The sequence below is a fragment of the Monodon monoceros genome, unplaced genomic scaffold (genome assembly GCF_005190385.1).
Source record: "Monodon monoceros isolate NGI ecotype Baffin Bay Population unplaced genomic scaffold, NGI_Narwhal_1 Super_Scaffold_19, whole genome shotgun sequence".
NCBI lineage: Eukaryota > Metazoa > Chordata > Mammalia > Artiodactyla > Monodontidae > Monodon > Monodon monoceros.
In genome coordinates this window covers 36,761,707-36,785,778 of record NW_021703775.1, presented here as the reverse complement: position 1 = coordinate 36,785,778, position 24,072 = coordinate 36,761,707, and the positions used below count along the sequence as shown (strand labels likewise).

Here is a 24,072-nt window from a genome sequence, read left to right as displayed (position 1 = left end):
GGTGTTCTGAGAATTGACAATTGAGCAGGCTGTTCTGAGAACAGCAGCAGAAATCAAGGCAGACTCTGCAGGCTCCAATATGCAGCTGAGTATGATGAGACTACAGAAAGGTCTGATAATGCTGAAGTGGTCTGGGGGCCCTGAGATGACCAAAGCACCCTCCTCCCAAAAAAGTCCCACCTTCCCTGGTGGTCCAGTGGTAAAGAATCCACCTTCCAATGCAGGGGAATGCAGGTTCGATACCTGGTCCGGGAACTAAGATCCCACATTGCTACAGGGCAACTAAGCCCACGCACCACGACTACTGAGCCACACGCCTCAACTAGAGAGTCTGTGTGCAACACACTCCAGAGCCTGCACACCACAACTAGAGAGAGAAAAACCCACACACCACAACTAGAGAGAAGCCTGCACGCCGCAGTGAAAGATCCTGCGTGCTGCAATGAAGATCCCACGTACCACAACTAACACCCGACACAGCCAAAAAATAAAAATAAATAAAATAAATATAAAAAAAAAAAGTCCCACATTGAGGAGAAACTTCTATGAGTAGGGATAGCAGAGGCAAAGAAAATAGGAGATCCAGAAGAAAGGTGGTGGGTGAGCAACGTAGAAAATCTCAGAAAGTTCAAGTCCATATTTTTAAAAAATCACATCATACAAACAACAGAGTTGAAAGCTGTTGGGGGAGGCCATCTGACCCAGGCCCTGACCCATGCACATTCTTGCTAGGTAGGCCAGAAGGCAATGTACTGACCACTCTTTACCTGGGCCATTTTCTCAGGGTTTTGTTTGCAGCAAGCAACCTTGAGGGGTGAAGTAATGTCTTCCCCACCTCCACCCCAAATTACAGTCTTGTTCCCAAATACTATGAAAGTGGGGACTCCCCCAAGCTCAGTGTTTCCCTCCTATAACATAGCCCACTGGGTGTGAAGGCATCCATGGGGGTCCCTCTGCATCTCCCCCAAGGAACTTGGAGCCAGCACAAATGAAGAGCATGCTGACACTTCAACTACTGCTTTTACCATTAGTAACAAAATCCTTTGTCTTTGATATAGGAGTCTCATGTCTTCTGTCAACATCCATGAAACTGTGGCATGCTAACTTGTTAACTTATAAATATGGTAAAATCCTAGACCCTGCACAGTTCTTGACAGAATTTAGAAAATCTCCCTTGTAGGAGTACAGTACAACTCATTCCACTTAAAATATGAGCAAAGAAAAAGGATCACAATTGAATCTCATTCAAAGTGTTTTTCTTGTTTGTTTCGTTTTGTTTTTTTAAATAGGAGAACCAGAGAAGAATAATATCTGTTTGGACAATGAAACCATATCAGAAAAACATACCCACAAAAGGAAAGAAAACTATAGCTATCATAATACTTCAGAATTAGCTAAAAGAAAATGATAAAAACTGTAAAGGGAAATGTAAATTACAATGTGAAAAACTCTGAAATAAAGTGACTGAGAAAAGATTTTAAAAGAGGAGCAAAAAACCCAGGAAACATCAGAAAGAAAAAGTCATCTCAAAAATGAAGACTAGAGTGAATAAATACAACAAATAATGTCTTAAAATGAGGAAAATGTGAGAAATAGAAAAGAATTGGAGGGACCTCCCTGGTGGTGCAGTGGTTAAAAATCCACCTGCCAATGCAGGGGACACAGGTTAGAGTCCTGGTCCCGGAAGATCCCACATGCCGCAAAACAACTAAGCCCGTGCACCACAACTACTGAGCCTGCGCTCTAGAGCCCACGAGCCACAACTACTGAGCCCGCACGTCACAACTACTGAAGCCCACGTGCCTAGAGCCCGTGCTCCGCAACAAGAGAAGCCACCACAATAAAAAGCCTGCACACCACAACGAAGAGTGACCCCGGCTCGCTGCAGCTAGAGAAAGCCCGCGTGCAGCAATGAAGACCCAACGCAGCCAAAAATAAATAAATTTCTTAAATAAATAAGCAACAAGGATATACTGTATAGCACAGGGAAATATAGCCATTATTTTGTAATAACTTTAAATGGAGTAGAATCTATAAAAATATTGAATCATTACATTGTATACCTGAAATGAATATAATATTGTAAATCGACTATAATTTTAAAAATAATAAATTAGTAGTAATATAAGTAGTAAATAAGTAGTTCAAATATTATTTCTAACAAAATAATATTTAAACCATTTCATATCTCACTTAAATAAAAGAATGTTTAAAGTTAGAAGTTTCTTGAGTAATATCCTGTCCTCTGACACTATCACTTGAATACCCTAGTTTACAAAGAGCCTTTCCATATACGATTACACCAGTTCTTCCTACAGCCACCCAAGATGGGTACTATTCCCATTTTTAAAGAAAACTGAAGATTGGTCCTGAAAGCAAGTCCCACACACTGCCCATGAAACTGAGAAGAAACAGAATGGGGAGTAAATCCTTAGGAAGCAAGTTAGGTTTTGAACGTTACAATTTGTGGATTGTGTTTCACAGGTTCTCAATGAATTGGAAGAGAAATGTTTTTAATCCATGTGTACTCATTTTGAAGTAATTATAAGTAAAATTAAAAACCATATTCATCTACTTACTCATCCAAGTCTTTATTAAATACCTACTGTATGTACAATCCTGTGCAAAATATTAAGGAATAGAAAGATGAATTTTTAAGTTGTGCCAACTCACAAGGAGTTTACAATCTAATGACAGTGACAAACAGTTTAACACAAACTTAGGAAAGGAGTTTATGAGTGAACATTTGCTCTTAATTGAGAAAAATCACCTCATGTTTAAATTTAAGGCATAAACTGCCAGTTGGAAGACACTGCTATTAGATACACCTTTATTAGTTCATCGTTTTTAAAGGTTTATTGTTTCTAGGAAAAGAGAACTCTTACCCAATCACATCTTTATGACTGGTTTGAGTTTTTAAAACAAAAATTTGCTCAAAGAGCAAAGTGATGGATTCATATAATCAAATTAACATCATGCACAGAAAGACAAGTGTGTCTGCAATAATGTGTAAAGAGTTGAGCACAACTGGGTCCCGTATTAAAGGGTCAAATCTGAATTATTCTGGAGACTTGCCTTGAAAAAGTTATTATACACAATTTCATCATATATAAAACAGGGGTGATATTTAATTCCAATTAAGGTTAAAACGCAGACGCTATAATTCTTTCCACCTGTCTTAATACACAGGGTTAAAAAAACTAGTATAAAAGCTTTTCTAATAATTTATGTATCAAAAATAAATTGGAATAAAAGTAGGGATAAAAGAGAAAAAGTGATGATGGTGTGGCTAATTTAACAGTAACTCTCTCTTTGGCCTTGGACTTGCCACTTGGAGATTAATTTTTCTCCATTTTAAAATGGGCTTTGGGACTTCCCTGGCAGTCCAATGGTTAGGACTCTACCCTCCCAATGCAGGGGGCATGAGTTCAATCCCTGGTCGGGGAACTAAGATCCTGCATGCTGCACAGCGTGGCCTAAATAAATAAATAATAAAACGGACTTTGAAGCATGTGCCCTCCCTGGGTTCTGCATACCTTTCACAACTGGCTTCTGACTGGTGCAGCAGGTCTGGTGTTGCTTTAAGGGTTGCAGACCAGGCTTAGAGTTTCTTTAGCAGTCCAGTCCCATCAAACTTTTAGAAGCCTTCAGGTGTATATTTATCCACACTCAATTTGATGTTAAACTTACCCAAATAACAACTTTTCTTCCTTTTCTTTTTTATTTTTACATTTGAAAACTCTTGAGTTTTATTCGTTGGCCTCTATATTCTGACATCCTCCGTTATTTAGCTTAATGGCAGCTCCCTAAGGGCATACGAAACAAGACTTGGATTTTTCAAAAAAAAAACCCAGTAACTCTCAGTGCATAAGTGAATGTAAATGTGCAAGTTATCTATTTTTTCCTGTTTTATTACTTTTTAAAAATGGCTCAGATAAGAAATTTTAAATACCTAGTAAAATAAGTTTGAGAATTCATTTTGTGAGATGTACTGCAGAGAAAAAGGAGCAAGTAGTATAATTTAAAAATATTTATTGATTCATGCTTTCCAGAACTTTTTTTTCAAACCAAAGGCCAATACTCCCCTCTGCTCTCAATGCTAAGCAATTTTTTCCACCCAAAATGATAAAATTATGTATATTTTTATACCTAATCAGTTTGTGACAGCTGTGATTCTCAAACACTTTTTAAAAATAGAAGTAAGCTCAAAGTTGCAAACAGACCATATGTAGTAATTTTAAAAACTGAATAGGCAAAGCCTGACTCTAACTGACCAAATGACCCATCAGCTGGATTCGGCCTCTTCAGGCTACACGAGGACTTTGCTCAAGAGACCTGCATGGGGCTTCCCTGGTGGAACTGACCAAATGACCCATCAGCTGGATTCGGCCTTTTCAGGCTACACGAGGACTTTGCTCAAGAGACCTGCATGGGGCTTCCCTGGTGGCACAGTGGTTGAGAGTCCGCCTGCCGATGCAGGGGACAAGGGTTCGTGCCCCGGTCTGGGAAGATCCCACATGCCGCGGAGCGGCTGGGCCCGTGAGCCATGGCCGCTGAGCCTGCGCGTCCGGAACAAAAAGAGACCTGCACGTTATCAGACGGGTTCCCATGGATGTCCTTAACACCACACGCGCGGCTTCTGACACCCAATGCTGCCAACAACATCAGGGGAACAGAGAGGAGACCCTGTCGACTGATTCAGTTTTATTCTTCAACACAATTCTCTTCTCCACTCTCTTCATCAGCTTTACCTGTTTCCTTGCAAGAATCTTGGCTGTTGGTATCAGTAAGATAATTTTCTTCCCCATTCTCTCTTTCTTCTATTTTTTCTTCATTAAAGCTAGAGGAAGAAATTTATCAATCTTTCAAAGGAAAAATAATTTGGTTTAAAGGTAAACAAACCCTCTGTAATGTACGCCATCCTGCAGTTAGTCTTCCTCAAGTGTATAAGCTCCGATCTATCAAGAGAAGTCTATAAAAGTACCAATTGGGAAAGTAGATATTCCTCTGAGAAGTAATTTATTTCAAAACTTGATTGACTCAAACTTCATTTGAAAGCATGTTATTATTTTCATTATTTATGTCAGAAATTTAAATTATTTTACTTTAAAAACAAAATACTTCATCACCGTGTAATATTTTGAAGTGTCAAACATGTTAAAATGTCAGTATATTTTACAGTAGTTCACATGTATTCCATTAGGTAAAAGACGTTTTAAAATATCATAGAACAGAATTTTAGCTTTCCTGCAAGTAGGAATTTTTTCAAAGGTAAACTATTCAGACATCTTATATATGTTACCTTTCTTTATCTTCAGTGAAACTTTTCATCTCTTGATTGCTGAAGTACTCAAATATTTTTCCACTTTGGCCTTTCTTTGAAACAAACTCATCAGATATTCCTAGTGCTTTTAAGGTGTTAGAATAATGCTTTTCTGCTGCCATTCTTGCATTTTTCTATAGGAAAGACAAACCTTTTTAGATAAGAACAAAAGACTTTAAGTTTCCATTACAAATGTACGGGTTAAAAGCTCCTGTGAAAATTAAATTCAATAATCACAGTTGGTTGAAAATTATGCATACCCTCTGACCAGCAATTCCACTCCTAGGTATATGCCCAGAGAAACTCCTACATATCTGCCCAAGGAGACATACCAAAATGTTCAGAACAGTACTGTTTGTAACAACCCCAAACTGGAAACAACCTAAATATCTATCAGCAGTAGGATGGATAAATAAATTGTGACGTATTCATGTAACAGACTAAAATAAAGCAACGAAAATGAACTCTAGCTATATGCCACAACATGGACGGATCTCACAAGCAGCATACCACAAAAGAGTACACGTAGTATGATTCATTTACATAAAGTCCAAAAACAGGCAAAACTAAACTATGTTGTTTAGGGATAGGTACAGCAGTGGTAAAACTGTAAAGAAAAACAAGGAAATGCTTATGTCAAAAGTTAGAAGGGTGGCTACCTCTAGGTGAGAGGGATTTGATCTGGTAGGGGCACGCAGGGTTTCTGGGGTACTGGCAGTGCTCTAATGCTTTTAACCTGGGTAGTGGCCACGTGAGTTTTGATCTATAATTATTCTTTATACTGTTTCATGACTGTTTAATGATATCTGAAAAAAATCAGTAAGAAAATAAGTTCCTGTATATAGTTGTCAGAGAGTTCTTTATGTGCCTACTGTAAATTTTACTCTTTACAAGCCATACCTCTAATCCACCAAAGATGATAAAATCATCAATGTTGTTACCTTAATTCTGTAGAGGAAGCAAGAGATACAGCAAGAAAAACATGAATTTAGAACTGGGTTCAACTCTCCAGAATGTTACTTCCTGGCTTTGTGGGAGTTGTGATGACACTCTCATACCTAAAGCAAGTCAGTTGTCACAGTTCCTGAGGCCACAGGATTTACAGAGACATAAGATGACTGGGGTTCTCATTAGTGCCTTGGCTTTACTCCAATTTTATCTCCTATGAGTGGACATGAACTAGTATAGGGCCAAAAATCGTCATCTGGACCTCAAACTAAAGGAAAGGCCCGAGGAATGGCCCAGCCCCAATGCACCAATGGCATCCCATCCTGGAAAGGGTGTGGAAGAGCACCCAGTCTCACCCCAAATTTAACAAATAAGTAAGATACTCCCTCCACTCTTGCTGAGGTTAAGCGGTTTGCTTAAGGTCACAGGATATAGTGAGAGGGAAAACCAAGTCTCTTAATCCTTTCCTGAGTCTTCTCCACTCCACCATGCTGCTTTCTAAGTGGAAGTGGTTATCCTGGAGTTTGAAGGTAGCCTAAAGTCTGACTTCAGCAAATCAGTGTCAGATATTTTCCTAACCCAGGGATTCCAGCATAAGGAAGGACCATGGAGTCTAGTGTCCCATGGGAGAAACCAAAATGGCAAAGACTGATTACAATGGATAAAACTATCACCAGTGCATTTCCTGACATGCTAGAAAAACTGAAAAAAGAAGCACTCAAGCTGCTGCTAAAATGCACCCACTGTGAATAATAATTTTCAGAAAAGTAAGTAAAAATGCAACCAGAGGCTATGAACACAAACAGACAAGACTTGGGGAACTGAAAGGCACAGCAAAGTGAGACGAGAACTATGCCCCAAAGACTGTAAAGCAGAATAAAGAAACCCCAAACGTAACCCAATGTATTAAGAAAAATATGTTCTAATTTTAAGCAAATGAAATATAAAAGATTTAAATGATACTAATCAATGTTAGTGCTTGTAAGCCTTCATCTGAATTTGGCTTAAAATCCAATTTAACATCTATTCAGTTAATAAATCCTGTGATTTTCAAGAAACAGGAAAACATGGTTTGCTCTGTCCTGGATCACAGGCTTACTCTGCTAGGGGGTAACTCAACAGCAGCAAGACCACAATTAACACTTATAAATGGGTAATGCATAAAGTTGTGAGTGAATTTATTAAATAACAGCTGTTAATTAGCAGCAATAGTCACTGCAAGAAAAAAAGAAGTTCTAATTTATGTTAACAAAACCAAAACAATGGTGAGTCACCCTCAATCACCCTGTATATAGAATTTATTACCTTTTAATATTTTATATCAAGGTGAATAGTGTGTAATTGTTCCTAATTGAAACAAACATTTCCCCCTTGAATTTCACAATGCAAAAGAATTGTAAAGACCATGAAATAAAAGTAGTTAAAATAACTGTATGGTTATTTTGTTTTTCTATCTAAGACTGCAAAAAAAACAAATTAACTTTGTTTCTTGAGGAAACCAAAATAATGAGGAATGATGAAAGTTTGTCTACAATCACTGCCCTAGTTTGAAGGGGAAAAATACTTAATTTTTATGAGCCTAAGTTTAGTTTATAGTAATTCTTTCCTTTATTTAATAATAACTGAATATTTATTTTGTGACAAGCCCTCACGGGAGGTAGAGGCTATATGGGGATAGAGAACAGCATATGTGTGGGCCAAGGGTGGTGGAAGAAATATCATTTGTGAAACTAACTTATGTTTTCAATATTTAACATTTCTTTATGGGTTTAATTTCACACACACCACTTATTTTACCACATTTTCTCTGGTGCTTAGAAAGAGTGGGAATTCACAGCATGGTAAAACTGCTTGTTAATACTGAGGCTCATCACTAGTATTGTCAGGGTAGTGCTCTCAGCCTGGACTAATCCCAGGAAGAAACAGTTCAGTTTGGGTTCAACAAATGTTTCTTAACATCCCCTTTGTGCCATACATTGTCTTAGGTGCTAAGTGCTAGGAATACAAAGATTTGACCAACACCTTTAAAAGTAACTAGCTGAAAGAGAAGAGAGCATTGAACGGATAATTTCCACACAACATGCAGGAGCAAAGACAGAGATGCACAAAAGAGTAATAAAAGAACACAGAGGAGGACGTCCCTGGTGGCGCAGTGGTTAAGAATCTGCCTGTCAATGCAGGGGACACAGGTTCAATCCCTGGTCCAGGAAGATCCCACATGCTGCGGATCCACTAAGTCTGTGTGCCACAACTACTGAGCCCGCGAGCCACAACTACTGAAGCCCGCGCACCTAGAGCCCGTGCTCTGCAACGAGAAGCCACCGCAATGAGAAGCCTGCACACCACAACAAAGAGCAGCCCCTGCTCACCACAACTAGAGAAAGCCCGCACACAGCAACAAAGACCCAACGCAGCCAAAAATAAATAAATAAAAAGACTAAAATACTTACTTTAAAAAAAAAAAAAAAAAGAGGGCTTCCCTGGTGGCGCAGTGGTTGAGAGTCCGCCTGCCGATGCAGGGGACACAGGTTCGTGCCCCGGTCCGGGAAGATCCCACATGCCGCGGAGCGGCTGGGCCTGTGAGCCATGGCCGCTGAGCCTGCGTGTCCGGAGCCTGTGCTCCGCAACGGGAGAGGACACAACGGTGAGAGGCCCGCGTACCGCGCAAAAAAAAAAAAAAAAAAAGCCTGCAGTTGGGAGCTGGAGATAAGTAATTTGAGGCGAAAGTCAATCACTTTATGCTGAGTAACACAGAACAACTTAAGATAAATTTTTTCCCCTAAAGTTGAAACTGAGATATGGAAAAAAAACACCATCCCTTAAAATGAAAAGCATTACATAAAATTATATCCAAATCAGTCAGTAAAGGGTTCCCATCACTTTGAGAGGCTGTAATATGTAGATTTACCCATAACACACGTCCTTTGTCCTCAGTGAGTCACTGACACGGTCAGTCCTATAAGGACACTCATCTGTCCCAGACACTTGCTGGCAGGAAGCTCCAAATGTAACAGCTTGAAATTCACAACACAGCACCCGTAACCTCCAGTGATTTTGTCCATTGTTAAACCATGTCGCCCATTGGAGCCCCTCCCTCATGGACACAAAGGGGAAGATCATCTGAAATTGACAAATTTCTCTTAAGGGAAAGACTGTAAAACTGAGTATAAATCTAGTAAAATCAGAATTCATCGTCCATAGGATCCAAGTATTTTTTCTGATAAAAAGGAAGTGCTTCTCACAGACGTAGAAAACAAACTTATGGTTACCAAATTGGGGGAGGAGGGATAAATTAGGAGGTGGGATTAACAGATGCACACTACTTTATATAAAACAGATAAACAACAAGGTCCTACTGTACAGCACAGGGAACTATATTCAATATCTTATAATAACCTATAATGGAAAAGAATCTGAAAAAGAATATACATATACACACACATATACATATATAACTGAATCACTTTGCTATATACCAGAAACTAATACCACATTGTAAATCAACTATACTCCAATTTTTAAAAAAAGGAAGTCCTTTCGGTAATTGTAGATAAGACTAAAAATTATAGACTCACTTAAAAAAACTGATCAACAAAATGAAAAGGCAAAAATTTTAAAATGAAAAGGCAACCTACTAAATGGGAAAAAATATTTGCAAATCATCTACCTGATAAAGGGTTACTATCCAAAATACATAAAGAACTCATACAAGTGATTAGCAAAAACCAAATAATCAAATTTAAAAATGGGCAACAGATCTGAATAGACATTTTTCCAAAGAGGATATTCAAATGACCAACAGGCACGTGAAAAGGTGCTCAACATCACTAATCATTAGGGAAATGAATCAAAACCACAATGAGATATCACCTCATACCTGTTTCAATGGCTAGTCTCAAAAAGACAAGACATAACAAATGCTGGTCAGGATGTAGAGAAAAGGGAACCCTTGTGTGCTGTTCGTGGGAAAGTAAATTGGTGCAGCCATTATGGAAAACAGTATAGAGGTTCCTCAAAAACTTAAAAATAGAACTACTACACAATCCAGCAATTCCACTCCCAGGTATTTATCTAAAGAAAATGAAATCACTATGTCGATTCACTGAAGCATTATAGACAATAGTTAAGACGTGGCAACAACCCAAATGGCCACCAAAAGACGAATGGATAAAGAAAATGTGATATATATATATATATACACACACACACACACACACACACACACACACACACACACACACACACAATGGAATATTATTCGGCCATAAAAAAGGAAATCCTGCCATTTGTGACGATACAGATGGACCTTGAGGGCATTATGCTAAAGGAAGTAAGTCAGACAGAGAAGGACAAATACTATATGATCTGATTTACGCGTGGAATCTAAATACACACACACACAACTCATAGAAAAGGAGATCAGATTTGTGGTTACTGGAGGAATTGGATGAAGGTGTCAAAAGGTACAAACTTCCAGTTATAAGATAAATAAGTACTGGGGGTGTGACGTACAGCATGGTGACTACAGCTAACACTGCTGTGTGGCCTATTTGAAAGCTGCTAAGAGAGTAGGTCCTAAAAGTTCTCGTCACAAGGAAAAAAAATTTTTTTGGTAACAATACGAGATGATAGATGTTAACTAAACGTATTGTTGTAATCATTTCCTAATATACGTATGTCATTATGCTGTATACCTTAAACTTATACCTGCTATATGTCAATTTTATCCCAAGAAAACAAACAAAAAAAACTGGCAGGAATAAATCTGATTCAATTAGCCATTTTGTTTCATTTTTTAATTTTTCAAAGACTTCCAAAACTCACCTTAATATTTGGCCAAGTTGGCACTAGCCATTAAAAACAGGTTGTGAAACTATTATTTTGAAAATGATTGGATTAGCAGCATGTTCTTTATCAAGCTTACGAGCTTCATCAAGATTCAATGCTCAGATTTAAGCAAAACTACTTACTTGACTGATGTGATGAAGCTGTCACAGAAATAATACTATCTCAGTAAATTATATAACACATAAGAAAAATGGACCTAAAAATTAGGAGATAGAGATGTTAAAAAAAAAAGAAAAAAAGCTGACAATAGCTCTCAAATTCCAACAAACACAACCTGAGCAACTCTTTCAAATAGCAGCGGCCTGTTTTTTAATTTTTCTTCTCTTTCTTCTAGTTCTCGTCGGTATTCTCTCATCCTTTCTTTTTCACTCTTTCTAAAATCAAATAAAAGGAATGGAATTTTTAAAAGAAATAAGAATTTGCACATATAACATTTAGCGTAGATGACAAATCAGAAATTAAGTCATGAGCACAGTTTATCACAATTTCTTTCCCAGACTGGTAAATTTTTATGGAATGCAGGATAAAAATTCTAGGTTCTGAGAGCACGAATTTTACATCCCGGGAACAGTCTGGGTACTTTGAGGTTCCTGCAATCTTCAAAGCATAATGGATTCAGTGGCTTCAAACTGGCCTGAGGAGATAAATGAATGCCCTCTTATCTCATTTATAAGTATTTATAAACCAAAAAAGTTTGGTCCAAATTTGGTATCTTCTCTTTAAGGAATTTCTTCTGAAAACAAGACGTTGCTCTTCTTTTTTCCCCTAAATGATATCTCCTATAGGTTGATGGCACAGTTAATTAAATGGGAGCAGGGCAGGGGAGAAATGGGGAGTATGGGAATACCACATAGAGAGGAACAGGAACCAAAATACATAAATTCACAGTAAGTATACTTACTATTTGAACCAGATCCTATAATAAATTAAATTATGCTACTTTCTCTATATAAAATACACTAATTCTACCAAGATCATAAGACTTCATGGATTAGAAAAAATAATTATACCATAAAATGATAATTATGCTTAACTATACACAATTTAGCATTACGGAAAATCCCGTTTACTTTCTAAGGATGACCAGTATATTTCTAACAAATATTTTGCTCAAGTTCATCAAATCAAGCTCTTTTTATCAATGAATTACATTGATACACATTATAAGGAATGTATACATAACATGTTACAAAGGAATATAATAATTATTATACATAATATACATTTAAAAAGGAACACTCATAATTAAAAGCAAATATAGATTTGGGGGTATTTATAAATCAGATTAAAAATTAATAAATCATATTACTTACCCAGCTTTGAGGGAGATATTTTACTACTTAAACATGAACATTTTTATGTCGCAACATAAAAATGTTCCTCTGGAACACTGATTTTCAAACTTTGTACTGCAGAATTGCAGCATGTAATACATACTACTAAACCTTAACACACGTGTTAACTGACACACCACATAACTGATGTTAACATCAATGTGTTAATTTGTGCTGTCAGATTTCATGCAGACCTTAGAACAAAGCTCTCTGACATATCTGTTTATTGAAGAATATCCTGAGATTACACGGCAAGCTGTTAAAAAGAGCTTTATCTGTGTGAATCAAGATTTTTCTCAATATTGCACTGTGCAATAAAAAATAATATAAAGAAAAAGTTTAGATGCTGATGTAAGATTACAACTGTGAACTACGGCCACAATATGTTTTTCTGTTCATCAACATGGCGTCATGGTCCTGGAGTCAGTATACATGTTGGTTTTCACCACGAAGTGAGTGAGTGAGTATGAGAGAGAGAGAGAGAGAGAGAGAGACAGAGAGACAGAGAGACAGAGAGAGAGAGAGAGAGAGAGAGACAGAGAGAGAGTGTGTGTGTGTGTAAGTTAACTATAAGTAACTGATAGTAACTTGAATCCAGAAACTGAAATACTAATACTATTCTTAATTTGTTCATATATTGGGGGTCCACTGATTCAAAAAAAGTTTGAAAACCAATGATCTGGAGGGTCAGGATTCTCTCATGATACCTGAGAGATTTTACTCTGGATTTAGACATTTGAGCTAAACTCTGATGTGAGTCATAAGCCTTAGCCCGGGTTGTCAAGAGTTTCTGCAATTCTTTCATTCTTTGCTTCTGCTTAGTTAGGATCCGATTTCTCTCTTCTTCCAACATTTTCTTTTCCTCAAGTGATCTCCTGAGGGCAACAAACTAAGGCTTAATTCACTTTAAGCCAATGAGAATGTTGTTTAGCAAAGACAACACGGGATAATTCAACGGTTGAAAACAAGGGGCAACCTTCTGAGAAGGATCTGAGTTGTAATTAGAAAATCAATAGGGTGACTGTAACCTTTTCTATCCCCAAAGATTCATAAAATGGAAAATACATTCATTTCTTAGAAGAACACCCTCTGGCAAAATGTTCTATATTATATAGTAAAATATGTTACCAGATAAAATAACGTCATATTTTCAAATTCCCCAATACAAAATCAATGGAGCAACCATGAGTCAATCAGTGCTGTATCAGTTATTTACCTTGTGGCTTGTTCTCTTCCCCTGGAGGACACCGTGGGCATGGGAGGGTTGCAGCTACAAGGCACAGGTTTTGCATTTCTACTTCTTACTGGTGACCTGCGCCTTGGAGACAGATAAGGCCAACGTGTTTCTTTTAAATTTTCTTCATCTGCTTCAATATCTGCCAAGATTTTCTCTCTTTCAGTGGATGCATGTGAGGCTGCATGAAGGTCAGATGGTTCACAGACTGTCAGGGGTTTTGGACACTTCTGTTCTGAGTGATGTTTCTGATATCTCTCAGGAAGGTCTTCAGTATCAGCAGTCTGGCACCTAACCTTGTGTTTACACTTGGACTTTTCAGCCTGTTCAGGACACTTGGGCTTCCTTGTAGCATAACTTCTGCGAGCTGGACTACAAGGCAGAGGGGATGAATTCTGTAAAAAGTCTTGGGTTCTCTGCTGCGTCCTAATGTTTCTATAGAGCTCTTCTTCTGTTAACTTGTCATTGACAGTTGAACCATAAGTAGATCGAGGTATCGGTCTGGCTTTAAATTGGTTTGTTTTCTTTTTAGACTTAAAAAAGTCTTTCAGCTGCTTTTCCCGAATTTGCTTCTGTTCCTCCCTTGCAATAAACTTAAACGGCTTTTGCGAGGCCAAAAGAGCTTCTTTGTTTTTCCCCTTCATAGACCTCCTCCGTTCTTCATTTTGCTTGACTATATCATGATAAAGGGGGAGAAAGACGAACGCAGGAACTGGGTTGGCTCGGAATTTTTTCTTACACTCTGATTCTTCTTCTTGTTTCTTGAGCAGTTTGCGTGCCATTTCAATATCTGATTTAGATTTCATGTTCTCTTCTTTTTTCTTCTGCTCTCTAATCATCATTTGAAAAGGCTCAGGTACTGTAATCTTTGGCACCCATTCTTTTGGCTTCTTTTTTTTTTTTTCGAGTGCTGGCAAGTCAGCATCTTCAAACTGAATATAATCTTCAACAGAGAAGTTTGTCCACATGTTGTTGATGAGCTCCTTAGCATAGGTCATCATTCTGCTTTTCTCAGAATACTCTTTTTCTACGTTGGGCAACTCATCTTCAGAGGAAGACACAATCAAGGAGGAAGACTGACCTAAATCAGGCTCTGAAATTGATGTCATTAATGAAACAGGATGATGGGAGCTCTTTTCTGATACAGACCTAAGTAAATGAGAAGAATAATTAGGTTACTCTTTCAGCTGCATGTGACCAAATATAAAAATTAAGAACTACATAATTTCTAAGATCAAGGCAAAATCAGTTAGAAAATAGGAGCTGGATAGGGCTTGTGAAAATTATCAATTTTTTTTTTAGAACAGAGCCTGGGAGATGCCGATAAATGATCTAGTTTTACTCCCTCATTTACCAGGGCAGGAACCTAAGACAGCAGAGGCTCCTTGGGTCTAATCACTATTGAATTCTCCACACATTTTCCAGAGTCACCATCTTAAAACATACATCTGATCACATCACTCTCCTTCCTGAAACTTTCCCATGATTTGTCATTGTTACAAAGTCTAGATTATAGGGGCTTCCCTGGTGGCGCAGTGGTTAAGAATCCGCCTGCCAATGCAGGGGACACGGGTCCGAGCCCTGGTCAGGGAAGATCCCATATGCCACGGAGCAACTAAGCCCGTGCGCGACAACTACTGAAGCCCGTGTGCCACAGCTACTGAAGCCTGTGTGCCGCAACTACTGAGCCTGTGCTCTAGAGCCCACGAGTCACAACTACTGAGCCCACGTGCCACAACTACTGAAGCCCACATGCCCTAGAGCCCGTGCTCCACAACAATAGAAGCCACTGCAATGAGAAGCCCGTGCACCGCAACGAAGACTAGCCCCCGCTCGCTGCAACTAGAGAAAGCCTGTGTGTAGCAACGAAGACCCAATGCAGCCCCCCCAAATTGTTTTTTAATTGGAAAAAGAAAAGTCTAGATTTTAAAGCCCTTCAAGACTAGCCCCTGCCTTCCTTTCCAGTTTCACCTCTTGCCTCTCCCTACCCCGTCACCATTCTTAAGTGAGATCCAATCACAGGGGGCTTCCCTGGTGGCGCAGTGGTTAAGAATCCACCTGCCAGTGCAGGAGACACGGGTTTGAGCCTTGGTCTGGGAAGACCCCACATGCCACGGAGCAACTAAGCCTGTGCGCCACAACTACTGAGCTTGCGCTCTAGAGCCCGTGAGCCACAACTACTGAAGCCTGCACACCTAGAGACTGTGCTCCGAAACAAGAGAAGCCACTGCAATGAGAAGCCTGTGCACCACAACGAAGAGTAGCCCCCACTCGCCACAACTAGAGAAAGCCCGTGCGCAGCAACGAAGACCCAATGCAGCCAAAAAAAAAAAAAAATCCAATCACAGGCCACTTCCCTGGTGGTCCAGTGGTTAAGAATCTGCCTTCCAATACAGGGGGACGCGAGTTTGATCCCTGGTGGGGGAACTAAGATCCCACATGCCTCGGGGCAACTAAGCCCACGCACTGCAACTAGGGAACCCGTGCACCGCAACTACTGAGCTCGCGGGCTCTGGAGTGCTCGCGCCATACCTAGAGAAGCCCGCACACCTGCCACGAAGAAGAACCTGTGCGCCACAATGGAGACCCAACACAAGGAAAAAAAAAAAAGATCCAATCATGGGAAGTTCCTCACACACACACGGTGATGTCTCACGGCACCATGCCTTAGCACACATGGTTCCTGCTGCCTAGAAGGCCACTCCTTGCTTCCTACATCTGCTTCAGCTATTTCTCCTTCAAGACTGAACTCAGATACGACACTCGATGTGCCTGTATCCCTCCACTGACACCTTGACATGATCAACTGCTCTTCTTCTGTCTCCATGACACTCTGTTACACCATGTTGTGTGTTTAGATCTCAGCTAGTCTTTGACCTCCTTGAGGGCATCTTGATTTTGACTCCTCGGTGCCCAGACAAGGTCTGGCACACAGGAGATGCACAATCAGAGCTGACCAACTCAAGTTTCAAAAGAAGCAAGTTTATGGCAAAAATGACTATTTTGAAAACTTAAATCAGATCTATGTCTTAGCTCTGAACCTTCTGTACTATATCTTTACTGAGCTCATATTAATCCACATATTATAAAAAAAAGGGCTTTTAAAGTTACATTTTAATATTCATCATTTGAAAATGGCCCAGACTAAATATTCTGATACATGTCTAAGAATGGTGGGTCAGAGAGAAAAGAACAAAGGGCCACCAAATGACCCACAAGGCAAGAAGCCACCTAATAGGTTGATAAGCCATCAAACAATCTGAATAAAATCTCACCTCTGTATATCATTAAAAGCACAAAGGGATATTTGAAAGAAAATATTCTGAAATAATTTTGTTCTGCACTTTTAAGTATACATTTTACTTTACAGTCCACAAATAACATTATGTACAAACTTACCTGGAAGAGACACTAGCAGCTTCTTCCATGGTGATCGCTAGCTGAACTTCCTTTAAATTTAATTTATTCTGGTACATTTTCTCTAACTTTGCCATAGTTTCCATGTGGGCTGCCTTCAGCTCTTCTAGTTTCCTGAAGTACTCTTCATTAGAGTGGTAAATATCAGAAAGGTCCACAAAATCCTCACAGCTTATACGTTTTTGTTCATTTACCCCAGAAATGTTGGTGTTAAAATCAGCCTGGTAGGAGGAAAAAACCTGTTATATGATGTCTAGAATGGAAAGACAAATTAAGTTGACACTGGTTCCCAATGCTGCTTTTTAAAAAGAGTCCACTTAAATAGGTTATATGCTACTTGTGGACTATGTACATATAACAGATTATAAGTTACTTGTGGCCTATGCACATTTTCTCCTAATGACATTTTATTAAGAACAAGAGAGAGAGACCAAGTTGCCAGAAAATAAATGTTTAATCCATTTTATAAAGGATGGTTAGATTCCCAGATGCATGTACTAACCCATACACTATAGTAGGATCAAGCCAAACCACCATTTGTAAAGAGCCTCCTTCTGGAGGAGCTTCAAGATGGCAGAAGAGTAAGACGCGGAGATCACCTTCCTCTCCACAAATACATCAGAAATACATCTACATGTGGAATAGCTCCTACAGAACACCTACTGAACGCTGGCAGAAAACCTCAGACCTCCCAAAAGGCAAGAAACTCCCCATGTACCTGGGTAGGGCAAAAGAAAAAAGAAAAAACAGAGACAAAAAAATAGGGATGGGACCTGCACCAGTGGGAGGGAGCTGTGAAGGAGGAAAGGTATCCACACACTAGTAAGGCCCTTCGCGGGCGGAGACCGCGGGTGGCGGAGGGGGAAGCTTCGGAGCCACGGAGGAGAGCGCAGCAATAGGGGTGCGGAGGGCAAAGCGGAGAGATTCCCGCACAGAGAACCAGTGCCGACCAGCATTCACCAGCCCGAGAGGCTTGTCTGCTCACCCGCCGGGGCGGGCGGGGCTGGGAGCTGAGGCTCCGGCTTCGGAGGTCGGATCCCAGGGAGAGGACTAGGGTTGGCGGCGTAAACACAGCCTGAAGGGGTTAGTGCGCCACAGCTAGCCGCGAGGGAGTCTGGGGGAAAAGTCTGGACCTGCCGAAGAGGCAAGAGACTTTTTCTTGCCTCTTTGTTTCCTGGTGCATGAGGAGAGGGAATTAAGAGCGCCGCTTAAAGGAGCTCCAGAGACGGGCGCGAGCCACGCTCTGAGCGCAGACCCCAGAGACGAGCATGAGACGCTAAGGCTGCTGCTGCCGCCACCAAGAAGACTGTGTGCAAGAACAGGTTACTATCCACGCCTCCCCTCCCGGGAACCTGTGCAGCCCGCCACTGCCAGGGTCCCATGATCCAGGGACAACTTCCCCGGGAGAACGCACGGCGCGCCTCGGGCTGCTGCAATGTCACGCTGGCCTCTGCCGCCGCAGGCTCGCCCCGCACTCCGTACCCCTCCCTCCCCCCGGCCTGAGTGAGCCAGAGCCCCCGAAGCAGCTGCTTCTTTAACCCTGTCCTGTCTGAGCGAAGAACAGATGCCCTCAGGCGACCTATACGCAGAGGCGGGGCCAAATCCAAAGCTGAACCCCGGGAGCTGTGCGAACAAAGAAGAGAAAGGGAAATTTCTCCCAGCAGCCTCAGGAGCAGCGGATTAAATCTCCACAATCAACTTGATGTACCCTGCATCTGTGGAATACCTGAATAGACAACGAATCATCCCAAATTGAGGAGGTGGCCTTTGGGAGCAAAGATATATATATTTTTTAACCTTTTTCTCTTTTTGTGAGTGTGTATGTGTATGCTTCTGTGTGTGATTTTGTCTTTATAGCTTTACTTTTACCATTTGTCCTAGGGTTCCGTCTGTCCATTTTTTGTGTTTTTAAAAATTACTTAAAAAATTTTTTTTCTTAATAATTATTTTTTATTTTAATAACTTTATTTTATTTTATCTTCTTTCTCTCTTTCTTTCTACTTTTTCTCCCTTTTATTCTGAGCCGTATGGATGGAAGGCTCTTGGTGCTCCAGCCAGGCATCAGGGCTGTGCCTCTGAGGTGGGAGAGCCAAGTTCAGGACACTGGTCCACAAGATACCTCCCAGTTCCATGTAATATCAAATGGCAAAAATCTCCCAGAGATCTCCATCTCAACACCAAGACCCAGCTTCACTCAACGACCAGCAAGCTACAGTGCTGGACACCCGATGCCAAACAACTAGCAAAACAGGAACACAACCCCATCCATTAGCAGAGAGGCTGCCTAAAATCAAAATAAGGCTACAGACACCCCAAAACACACCACCAGACGTGGACCTGCCCACCAGAAAGACAAGATCCAGCCTCATCCACCAGAACACAGGCACTAGTCCCCTCCACCAGAAAGCCTACACAACCCACTGAACCAACCTTAGCCACTGGGGACAGACACCAAAAACAACAGGAACTACGAACCTGCAGCCTGCGAGAAGGAGACCCCAAACACAGTAAGGTAAGCAAAATGAGAAGACAGAAAAATACACAGCAGATGAGGGAGCAAGGCAAAACCCCACCAGACCTAACAAATGAAGAGGAAATAGGCAGTCTACCTAAAAAAGAGTTCAGAATAATGATAGTAAAGATGATCCAAAAACTTGGAAATAGAATAATTACAAGATATGTTTAACAAAGACCTAGAAGAACTAAAGAGCAAACAAACAGTGATGAACAACACAATAAATGAAATTAAAAATTCTCTAGATGGGATCGATAGCAGAATAACTGAGGCAGAAGAACGGATAAGTGACCTGGAAGATAAAATAGTGGAAATAACTACTGCAGAGCAGAATGAAGAAAAAAGAATGAAAGTAATTGAAGACAGTCTTAGAGACCTCTGGGACAACATTAAATGCACCAATATTCGAATTACAGGGGTCTCAGAAGAAAAAGAGAAAAAGAAAGGGACTGAGAAAATATTTGAAGAGATTATAGTTGAAAATTTCCCTAATATGGGAAATGAAATAGTTAATCAAGTCCAGGAGGCACAGAGAGTCCCATACAGGATAAACATGCCAAGACACATATTAATCAAACTATCAAAAATTAAATACATAGAAAAAATATTAAAAGCAGCAAGGAAAAACAACAAATAACACACAAGGGAATCCCCATAAGGTTAACAGCTGATCTTTCAGCAGAAACTCTGCAAGCCAGAAGGGAGTGGCAGGACATGTATAAAGTGATGAAGGAGAAAAACCTACAACCAAGATTATTCTACCCAGCAAGGATCTCATTCAGATTTCAAACTTTTTTTTTTTTTGCGGTACACGGGCCTCTCACTGCTATGGCCTCTCCCGTTGCGGAGCACAGGCTCCGGACGCGCAGGCTCAGTGGCCATGAGTCACAGGCCCAGCCGCTCCACGGCATGTGGGATCCTCCCGGACTGGGGCATGAACCCATGTCCCCTGCATCGGCAGGTGGACTCCCAACCACTGCGCCACCAGGGAAGCCCCCTCATTTAGATTTGATGGAGAAATTAAAACCTTTACAGACAAGCAAAAGCTAAGAGAATTCAGCACCACCAAACCAGCTTTACAAGTGCTAAAGGAACTTCTCCAGGAAGGAAACACAAGAGAAGGAAAACACCTACAATAACAAACCCAAAACAATTAAGAAAATGGTAATAGGAACATACATATCGATAATTACCTTAAATGTAAATGGATTAAATTTTCCAACCAAAAGACATAGACTGGCTGAATGGATACAAAAACAAGACCCGTATATATGCTGTCTACAAGAGACCCACTTCAGACCTAGGGACACATACAGACTGAAAGTGAGGGGATGGAAAAGGATATCCCATGCAAATTGAAATCAAAAGAAACCTGGAGTTGCAATTCTCATATCTGACAAAATAGACTTTAAAACAAAGACTATTAGAAGAGACAAAGAAGGACACTACATAATGATGAAGGGATTGATCCAAGAAGAAGATGTAACAATTGTAAATATTTATGCACCCAACATAGGAGCGCCTCAATACTAACGGCCATAAAAGGGGAAATCAACAGTAACACAATCATAGTAGGGGACTTTAACACCCCACTTTCACCAATGGACAGATCATCCAAAATGAAAATAAATAAGGAAACACAAGCTTTAAATTATACATTAAACAAGATGAACTTAATTGATATTTATAGGATATTCCATCCGAAAACAACAGAATACACATTCTTCTCAAGTGCTCATGGAACATTCTCCAGGATAGGTCATATCTTGGGTCACAAATCAAGCCTTGGTAAATTTAAGAACATTGAAATCATATCAAGTATCTTTTCCGACCACAACGCTATGAGGCTAGATATCAATTACAGGAAGAAATCTGTAAAAAATACAAACACATGGAGGCTAAACAATACACTACTTAATAACCAAGAGATCACTGAAGAAATCAAAGAGGAAATCAAAAAATACCTAGAAACAAATGACAATGAAAACACGACGACCCAAAACCTTTGGGATGCAGCAAAAGCAGTTCTAAGAGGGAAGTTTATAGCAATACAGTCCTACCTTAAGAAACAAGAAACGACTCAAATAAACAACCTAACCTTACACCTAAAGCAATTAGAGAAAGAAGAACAAAAAAACCCCAAATTTAGCAGAAGAAAAGATATCATAAAGATCAGATCAGAAATAAAAAGAAATGAAGGAAATGATAGCAAAGATCAATAAAACTAAAAGCTGGTTCTTTGAGAAGATAAACAAAACTGATAAACCATTAGCCAGACTCATCAAGAAAAAAAGGGAGAAGACTCAAATCAATAGAATTAGAAATGAAAAAGGAGAAATAACAACTGACACTGCAGAAATACAAAGGATCATGAGAGATTACTACAAGCAACTCTATGCCAATAAAATGGACAACCTGGAAGAAATGGACAAATTCTTAGAAACGTATAACCTTCCAAGACTGAACCAGGAAGAAATAGAAAATATGAACAGTCCAATCACAAGCACTGAAATTGAAACTGTGATTAAAAATCTTCCAACAAACAAAAGCCTAGGACCAGATGGATTCACAGGCAAATTCAATCAAACATTTAGAGAAGAGCTAAAACCTATCCTTCTCAAACTCTTCCAAAATATAGCAGAGGGAGGAACACTCCCAAACTCATTCTACGAGGCCACCATCACCCTGATACCAAAACCAGACAAAGATGTCACAAAGAAAGAAAACTACAGGCCAATATCGCTTATGAACATAGATGAAAAATCCTCAACAAAATACTAGCAAACAGAATCCAACAGCACATTAAAAGGATCATATACCATGATCAAGTGGGGTTTATTCCAGGAATGCAAGGATTCTTCAATATACGTAAAGCAGTCAATGTGATATACCATATTAACAAATTGAAGGAGAAAAACCATATGATCATCTCAATAGATGCAGAAAAAGCTTTGACAAAATTCAACACCCATTTATGATAAAAACCCTCCAGAAAGTAGGCATAGAGGGAACTTTCCTCAACATAATAAAGGCCATATATGACAAACCCACAGCCAACATCGTCCTCAGTGGTGAAAAACTGAAACCATTTCCACTAAGATCAGGAACAAACAAGACACGGTTGCCCACTCTCACCACTATTATTCAACATAGTTTTGGAAGTTTTAGCCACAGCAATCAGAGAAGAAAAAGAAATAAAAGGAATACAAATCAGAAAAGAAGAAGTAAAGCTGTCACTGTTTGCAGATGACATGATACTATACATAGAGAATTCTAGAAAAGCTACCAGAAAACTTCTAGAGCTAATCAATGAATTTGGTAAAGTAGCAGGATACAAAATTAATGCACAGAAATCTCTGGCATTCCTATACACTAATGATGAAATATCTGAAAGTGAAATTAAGGAAACACTCCCATTTACCACTGCAACAAAAAGAATAAAATACCTAGGAATAAACCTATCTAAGGAGACAAAAGACCTGTATGCAGAAAATTATAAGACACTGATGAAAGAAATTAAGGATGATACAAATAGATGGAGAGATATACCATGTTCTTGGATTGGAAGAATCAACATTGTGAAAATGACTCTACTACCCAAAGCAATCTACAGATTCAATGCAATCCCTATCAAACTACCACTGGCATTTTTCACAGAACTAGAACAAAAAATTTCACAATTTGTATGGAAACACAAAAGACCCCGAATAGCCAAAGCAATCTTGAGAAAGAAAAATGGAGCTGGAGGAATCAGACTCCCTGTCTTCAGACTATAGTACAAAGCTACAGTAATCAAGACAGTATGGTACTGGCACAAAAACAGAAATATAGGTAAATACAACAGGATACAAAGCCCAGAGATAAACCCACGCACATATGTTCACCTTATCTTTGATAAAGGAGGCAAGAATATACAGTGGAGAAAAGACAGCCTCTTCAATAAGTGGTGCTGGGAAAACTGGACAGGTACATGTAAAAGTATGAAATTAGAACACTCCCTAACACCATACACAAAAATAAAATGGATTAAAGACCTAAATGTAAGGCCAGACACTATCAAACTCTCAGAGGAAAACATAGGCAGAACACTCTATGACATAAATCACAGCAAGATCCTTTTTGATCCACCTCCTAGAGAAATGGAAATAAAAACAAAAATAAACAAATGGGACCTAATGAAACTTAAAAGCTTTTGCACAGCAAAGGAAACCATAAATAAGACAAAAAGACAACCCTCAGAGGCTTCCCTGGTGGCGCAGTGGTTGAGAGTCCGCCTGCCGATGCAGGGGATGCGGGTTCGTGCCCAGGCCTGGGAGGATCCCACATGCCGCGGAGCAGTGGGCCCGTGAGCCATGGCCCCTAAGCCTGCGCACCCAGAGCCTGTGCTCCACAATGGGAGAGGCCACATAGTGAGAGGCCCACGTACCGCAAAAAAAAAAAAAAAAAAAAAAAA

At 39.8% G+C, this 24,072-nt stretch overlaps 1 protein-coding gene across 3 annotated transcripts in view; it reads right to left on the bottom strand.

Annotated features, from left to right (window-relative positions):
- Positions 1-4,017: 4,017 nt before the first annotated feature.
- Positions 4,018-24,072, bottom strand: part of FAM161A (FAM161 centrosomal protein A) — a 31,442-nt gene continuing 11,387 nt past the window's right edge. Inside the window, exons 2-7 of one of the 3 annotated variants that reach the window (XM_029232453.1) lie at positions 17,087-17,325; positions 13,670-14,836; positions 13,161-13,328; positions 11,394-11,493; positions 5,303-5,457; positions 4,018-4,840 (exon numbers count right to left, since the gene is read on the bottom strand). In XM_029232453.1, the coding sequence (XP_029088286.1) occupies positions 4,705-4,840; positions 5,303-5,457; positions 11,394-11,493; positions 13,161-13,328; positions 13,670-14,836; positions 17,087-17,325 (1,965 nt within the window). In that variant the 3' untranslated portion in view covers positions 4,018-4,704. Of the gene's footprint in view, positions 4,841-5,302; positions 5,458-8,962; positions 9,392-11,393; positions 11,494-13,160; positions 13,329-13,669; positions 14,837-17,086; positions 17,326-24,072 lie in introns of those variants that run through there. The other 2 variants (XM_029232455.1, XM_029232454.1) reach the window with 2 other exon arrangements.